The 7,684-nt window shown below is 42.9% G+C and overlaps 1 protein-coding gene across 1 annotated transcript in view; it reads right to left on the bottom strand.

Moving 5' to 3' along the window:
* CXCL12 (chemokine (C-X-C motif) ligand 12) overlaps positions 1-4,459 on the bottom strand; it is a gene marked incomplete at its 5' end in the record, with an annotated part of 9,718 nt that extends 5,259 nt beyond the window's left edge. Inside the window, 2 exons of the mRNA XM_009073295.1 lie at positions 878-964; positions 4,307-4,459. Coding sequence (XP_009071543.1) covers positions 878-964; positions 4,307-4,459 — 240 coding nt within the window. The remainder of the gene's footprint in view (positions 1-877; positions 965-4,306) is intronic.
* Between the last annotated feature and the right edge of the window lie 3,225 nt (positions 4,460-7,684).

The following is a 7,684-nucleotide window of genomic DNA, read 5'->3' as shown; positions in this document are numbered from 1 at the left end:
GGGTTACAGCGCAGTTACTGCGGGGTGGGAATGTAATGGCAAAGGTGGGAGGGATGCTGAGTGCACAGGTAGCCTTGCTGGCCAAAATGCTGCTGCTGCAGGATCAACCACAGCCCAGGGCCCTGGGCAAACAAGGAAAGGCTTTGTATCATCACTTGTCTCATCTTCCAATCCTGGAAGGCTGGAACCCTCCCCTGCAACTCAGCACAGAAATGTGTTTGTGCTGCTCTTTCTCACTGTAAAATTGAATGGAGATGAGCTGAGTCTACCTCGAAGTAAGCATGACCAACCAGTTTCAAGGGGAATAAAAATAGATTTTAAAAAGTCTGAATTTGCCAAGTTTGGCTGGTTTTCCCCTGGCCTTGTGGGAAAGCCTTATTTATGGCAGCACATCTCACGTCGGCTCACATTAACAGCACTCCACACTGGCCAGCAGAGCAACAATTTTTAGTGCCAAGACTCCCTAGGCCTCAGCTGCCTGTGCAAGCAGACACCCAGTGTAACATGAAGAAGGGGCTCCAAAGACATTGGAATGACACAGATTCTGAACTGTAGTTTGGCTTGGGGAAAAGGGGGCATAAAGGAAGCATTTTCCTTGGGAGAACGGCTGGTTTTTTTAAAGAGGATGAGTTTAGGACCCCAGAACATATTCATTAGGATAGATTTTGCCTCAAACCCTGTCAAAATTCTTAGTTTAACATCTAAGATATACTAGAAAGTGTTGTTTTAATACAAATTAGGTCCACTCCAAACCCTTCTTCGAAACAATATCTGATTCCACAAGCACTTTGTCCGCATGGTAAAAGCCAGCCCTTAATGTTCTACCCTTTAATAACTCAGGATGTTAGCTGTTAAGTCCGTTTGTCTCTTGCCTTACTTGTTTAAAGCTTTCTCCAGATATTCCTGGATCCACTTTAGCTTGGGATCAATGCACACTTGCTTGCTGTTGCTCTTGAGCCTTGCACTGCCAAAGGAGAAAAGTCAAAAGTGAGTCTGGTGTACAAAGCTCCTCAGCACACAGCCACCACCCACACCCAGGTGCCTTATTTTCCTTGGGTGCTCTTGGTTAACCCATGAAGAGGATGGGTTATCCATCCCATCCTCGAGGTACCTTTTATAATTATCCCTAGTTTGGAAGCACTGGTTACCATCTGTCTCCACTCTTGTGGTCTGTACTGGGAATCATGTGAGAGTGGGACAGAGACAGAATTTGAATCTAAGATTTCCACTTCATACCTGAGCTGTTACAAGTTAAGTGCAGACAACAGCAGAATTTCAATCTGAAATACTGATGTGATAAATAAAGGTAATTTTTGCACAGAATTAATTAAGAACAGGTTTCAGATTCAACCTGAAACTGAAGTTTCACATGTTTTGAGGGCAGACACCAAATCATACCTCTTGAGTGTTCTGAAAGGGTCTGGTCTCTTGTTAGCTTTTATTTTTAGACAAGACTGAATTAACAGGTTGCAGGCACAAAGACAATTGTAAGTACCACAGTGCCAGAGGCAAGTTTCTCCTCATGTATTCACATAGCAGTGGAAACAAAGGCAGAAACCTCCTGAGGGATATCTCTTGGATGTTCAAGCTGCACTTCCCACACCAGGCTGTTTAGCTAATTTGAATTCCCGGTGAATTTGACATTGGAGCTATCTGCATCTTTCATTCAGAAGCAGGACAAATAGATTTTGATCAGCAGGTCTCAACCTTCAGGAATCTGAGTCTCTGGAGTGCTGTGATCTCCCACATTCCCTGCAGCACCCTGCCTCTGCCCCAGCTGTTCCAAAATTTCCCCTTAGGCAGCCTGCCTGCCATACAAAAGTGCAAAGAACAGCAATTTTATGGAAATACCCATAGGAATAAGTTCAGTACTTGTTTAAACATTTTGCTGGATGGAAGCCAAAATGTTCCCCACTTTATAAAATGAAATCTGCAGAATATAAAACTATGGTGTAAGAAGTAACAGGTCAAAGAGGCTCCTTGCTCTGAAGTTATGCAACAACGCAGTTGTAACATAAACACGTCGAAGATCCCATCCTGTAACCCCTGAGCCAATAAAGAGATGAATGGGCCTAATTCATATTTCCCTTATAGCAGTGCCAAGCTGGAGCATTTCCAGTGAAGTGATACCAACAGAGTGTAAGAATGGATTTGCTGATGTTAGCAATGCCTGGGAACTCTTGAGCTGGCCTCGCGGGGCACAGAACCAAAAGCACATGTAACCAGTCTCCAGCCACATACAATGCAATTCCTCTCACCTAATATTAAGACACTGATTTCTTTAGACATTTATTTCTGAGCCTATCAGCCCCTGCTCCTTGTGCAGTCATGGCAGAGACATAGGCAATTGCATGGAGCATTTAACCTGGATTGGATTAGGTGTCTATTTAATGCAATTAATTGCACGCTAAAAATGCTTATTTTGCTGTACTGAAAAGCAAGGAATTTAGTGTGGACTTTGTAGTAGACATTTACAGGGGAGTTCCCTTGATTTGGAGAGATGACTTCCCATAGAATGAAGGACAAAAAACTGCTTTTTGGCATTTTGTTCAGGTAAAATTCCCCTCAATCAAAAAGGAAAATGTACTTGTGCAAAAAGAAAAAAGCCACAGAATATTTCCTGGAAACTACAAGTTTCACTGAGATTTTCTATTCCTGAAAATGGTAGCTTTTAATTTGCTTACAATTTCACTGTATAATGCTTACAACCATCAAGATGAGCAATTCATGTTAGTTTTGATTCCATTTCAGCTCATGTAGATAAAGACCTAGTTCAAACTCATGATATTCAAGAGTATTTGGAGGGAAGTTTTTAAATACCTTACTTCTTAAAGTGACAAAAAGATGGTGAACGTTAGGTTCCTGTGTACCACAGATAAACACATTTGGGTCAGAAATTAACAAGAACATGAAGTATTTCTGTTTCTGCATTTCATGCTCTTATCTATCTCTAATTACTGTAGTCCTATGTTAATTAAGAGATAAATATATATGCTATCCTGTCTTAAATACTGTCATTTTCTTGAAACCACTTCAGAAAATTCCAAATCCTCTAAAAAGCCTTAGCACTGGGACCTGTATGACATCCACTGACAGTTCCAAAGCACAAATCCATGCACTATTGCATTTTGGATGCTTGCCTCCAAAATTGTTTATAGGTAGAGCTCAGTTAATCACAGCTGGTTTTGCCATTTTTATGAAAGGAAATAATTTCTCAGCTGAAGTTCACATTTTTCTCAATGTCCTCCAACAAATTCTAAGGCAGAAGTATACATGAGAAACTGTGTATGATCTACCCAGAGTGGTTTAAAACAGAAAAAAATCATATGAACAAACACTTGTTCATGAATGGATACACACTCATACATTCCTGAGAGGTCTCATGAAACCACATAGGTTTTCTGAGTGCAGAAACATTTTGGATGACAAAAATGCATTTCTAGAGCATTTGAGTTGCAAGAGGCTCGACATATAGGTCAAAGACAGAACTAGTAATGAAAGCACTGCACAGAAAACAAATCTAGTCACTGAGACCCTCTCACAGAGGTCAACAGAAGTTGATAGTAGTAAGGCTCCCTTGAAATGAAAAGATGAATGTTAGTTTTTTCTTCTGAAGATTTTGAATTTTGGGAGAGGAGGGAGAGTGTCACCCATGACCATGAACCAAAAAAGACCTTCCTAAAAACACACACACAAATCTATAAAAACAAACAAACAAGCAATTTCCTCATTTTCCATGGAAATCAGGGTTTCTTTTTCAGGAAAGAAAAAAAAAAGAAGACGTTATTTTCCATTGGGAACCCATTATTAATTTCCTGATGCAAGTTACTGAGTCAGTCTGGTGTGTCCCTAGATCAGGCCATCACATGTTTAGGATCTGTGGCTCCTGTAGAGGATACATGAATTAGAGGAATCCCTTTTGCTTGTTTAGCTCCTCTCTAAGGAGAAGTGGAGCATTAGAAGACTCAAACCACTGTAAAGTCTTTACCCCAAAGTGTGAAGCTCCATATCCAAGGCAATGGACAGCATGTCTGACATTCCTGTTCACATACCCATGGGGGAACAGGACATGGGATCACATAGTCAACAGGGAGATCACAGAGGTAGAACACAGCTGGGAAACATCAAGGTGGGCTCCTTAATGTGGGGTAATGCAGGGTCCAGCTGTATCTGATACAGGAGGTGAAGAGATGAATTGGGAATCATGGCATAAGACAGACCAAACTGCAGCTACCAGACCAGGCACCGTGTCTTTTCTTTTTGACACCCGAGATTTGTACCCAGATGAAAAGAGTGAGAAACTTACACAATCTGAAGTGAGCAGTTGGGTGTGGAGAGGATTTTGAGGTGCTTAATGTTGGCTCTTGCCACGTTGCTCTCGTAGAATCGACAGGGACATCGGTAAGTCAGGCTGACGGGTTTCTCTGTGGGACACAGGGAGGGAAAGGACACGTTAACCCTTCTTGGTCCCGGTCAGCAGCAGAGATACACAGAGCAGGGCTGACAGAAAGAAACTCCCTCCAAATATGCAGGTGAAAAAAAAAAGCACTAGAAAAGCAGTAGCTTTGGGAGAGCATTTGCTCACAGCTCAGAGTACGATCCTTTCATCCCAGTGCCCGGCTTTTCAAAAAGGGTGCGTGGGATTTTGGAAGACAAAAGAAGAGGGAGAGAAAATGGAGATAAGTAAAGCAGAAGAGATTAGAATAAGGAGCCGCTCCATTGTGCAGGGATGCTCCTGGTGATTAGACAAGATAAAGGCCAAAAGAGAGGGCACTTGTCCTCGGTGTTGTTCTACCCAAACGATTTTGACCCGAGGCCAAATTAGAAGGTAGCCAGAAGAAAGCGACGGAATTCCAAAGATTTCAGATCAAAACGGCTCGGCTCAGGTGCAGGCTTTTCAAGGGGGACTTAGTGTCTACAGAAAAGCCCTGGTTTTGCAAGCGTTCCCAGGGCCCAGCTGACCTTTCCCCACCGCAGCCAGCCCCGACTCTCAGCTGAGGTACCCGCACAAGAAGGTGCGGCTCAGAGATGTGAAATCCCAGCGGTTTCACAGGAGAGGTTTGAACTCTTTCGGATTTACGCTGAGTGTAAATTTCAAAGCTCCATGCAAACTAAAATCCAAACACACGAGCCTTGTCTGGAAGTCTAGGAGGTATGTAAGATTTTAAACAATTTCCCAGTGGAGAAGCTTTCGGCCTTTGGGAGGAATTAAATTCATACACCTAACCCATAAGATCTGGTTCACGCTGTAGATGGTCAGATCTATATCTGGAGATCCCACATGGCAATCTGCTGCCCTGTTTGTTTAGCCACACAGGAGCACTTGCAGCATCCAAACCCAGTTCGCTTAAAGACAGATGGGGAGCTAAAGAGCAGGGAAAGGCTTGGAATACCTAAACAGCCGTCTAGGAAGGTGAGAAAAGAGACAGCTTTTCAAAGTGAAGCTGATCTACATATATTGCACATTTATCGACGCCTGTCTCTACCACTTATAACCACAGACAACAGGGTGAAATTGTCTTGTCCTCAGGAGGGAAACCTGTTTTTTCCAAGTGCCTCTGCCAAGAGATGAGCCAGAATCAGATCACACAGGAGAGGAACTGATCAGTGGGAGTACAGTTCCTCCAGATTCACACCAGAGTCTGGACTATAAATCAACGAAATTGAAGGACTCTTCTATCAGTTTTATAGCAGCCCAAACAATGATACCATCTATGAGTTAATAAAAGAGGGGAGAAGCTCCTGTCTGCAGTGGAGGGAGGAATGAGGGCTGCAGGGTGAGCCTCGAGAGCATGCATTAGACTGACTAGTGCTAATACGGAACAGAGTGAAGAAGGCACTAGGATTTCCCACTGCAAATCTCTGCCTGATAGCTACACATCAGTGAGTTTGTATTGGAAAGGGACGCTGAAACTGAATGCAGCCATACAACAACACTCAGCACAGCTGCAGTGATAGTGCCTCTGCAAGCTTGTACCAAGCAAGTTTAAGTAAGCTCTTAACCTAAACAACATGCAAGAGATGAACTGTTCAGATCTATGAAATGATAATGTGATCCTGTTCTCTCTGAGACTCAAGGTGGGATTTTCAATCCCATACCACTTGAAATCAGGAGCAGAAAGTTTAACCATGCTGAACATTGTCTCGTAAGTTCCAAAGTTGCTTCCTGACCAAGGAAAGGCATCCAGCATGGCAAGGAAGAGGGGAAGCCCCAGCATTCAGTGTTCTGTGACCCAAATATGAGGTGGAATGACAAATCCCCTCCTAGCACTAGAGTCCATTCAGTGTTTCTGTGCCCTTTGCTTGGTGATCTGAAACAAACACTGGGCATCAGGGAACAGCAGCATAGGCATCGACCAGGTCAGCTCTCTGCATTACTAACAAGGAACCAGTATCTCCTGCCACTGCCCCTCCAGCACTCTGGCTCTGAGAGCTGGGCTGTGGCTCACTGTGCTCTCAACAAGGCTGACAAAAACAGGGAAAACTAGTGCATGTGGCATCTCCCAACACATGAACCCTTGCCTTCCTTACTTAGGAGGGGGAATGGGCCATTTGAGGGCCATAATTTAGCAAGGGTCTTACTCCATGGCTAACAAACACATTCCTTATCTCATTCAAAATTTGAAACAGATTGTTCCATGTAGAGTAGAGCTGGTTAAGCTGATTAGTTATTCTACAGATTGGTACTTCAATCATTAATGATCTGCGGGTTCTCAATGTCTGATAAACACTAAGCAGGAGCTGAAACCATCCTCTCAGTAGAACAAATTAGTATAGTCTGTTAATTGCCCTGTTACACAAAAACATCAGTTTTCATGCAACTGATGGTACATAAAGGTTTTGAGACCTTTGTTTGACACATTTGGTTAAAATAGATGAATATAGTTGGAAGTTACAGAAGAGCCAGATGCTACTCAGACATCTTAATGTCATTCCTTCAGCCTAATTTTACTTAGAAAAAAAGGGAAAGGAGAACACCTCTTTTGATCTCGATTAGAAAAGTTTGAAGGGTTCTTGGGTTTGGGTGTTTTGGGTTTTTTTTAAATAATAGTTTTATTGTTCTCTAATTCAAAGCTGAGTTTTGCTGGGTCTGAACACCCACTTTTGCTGGCAAATTCTCTTTAGAGACAAAGCACAGACAAAATCCTTTCACAGAGGATTGTCAATGTTGGATGATACCTATTTCACCCTATAGGGATCTGCTTTTCTTCACCCACACTGAAACTGGACAGTAAGGGAAGAAGCGAGTTGCCAATTCTGCTGCAAAATTATCATCAGTAACTTGCTGTGTAGGCTTGGAAGCTCTGCATGCATGAATGGAGAGGAAAGCTATAGCCAGGCAAGCAGGCTGGACATGAACAGACAAAACATTTGATGGAAGCATCATTTTACTCCTGTTCTGCCTAGGGTGCAATTCTCATTATCAAGAGACTGCTTGTAACTTTATAAGTCTATAACAGCTCCATTTCCCTGGAAAGTGATGCTGGGATAGGCAGATACAGTTTTACCAGCTGAGTAGAAAGAATTCAGATCTCACCTGCCCTCCAGTAAAAGATAGCCCTGTTAGCGTCTGGATCAGGGTTGAGAGGACTACATGGCATGCAAAGAAATAAGCAAAAAAACTTCACTTATCACTGCAAGCTGGTGGGTCACTCTCCTTACACTAGTTTCTCTCCAGCCCCTG

Source organism: Acanthisitta chloris, unplaced genomic scaffold, assembly GCF_000695815.1.
Source record: "Acanthisitta chloris isolate BGI_N310 unplaced genomic scaffold, ASM69581v1 scaffold23210, whole genome shotgun sequence".
Classification (NCBI taxonomy): Eukaryota; Metazoa; Chordata; class Aves; order Passeriformes; family Acanthisittidae; genus Acanthisitta; species Acanthisitta chloris.
This window is presented reverse-complemented; position numbering and strand designations above follow the sequence as displayed.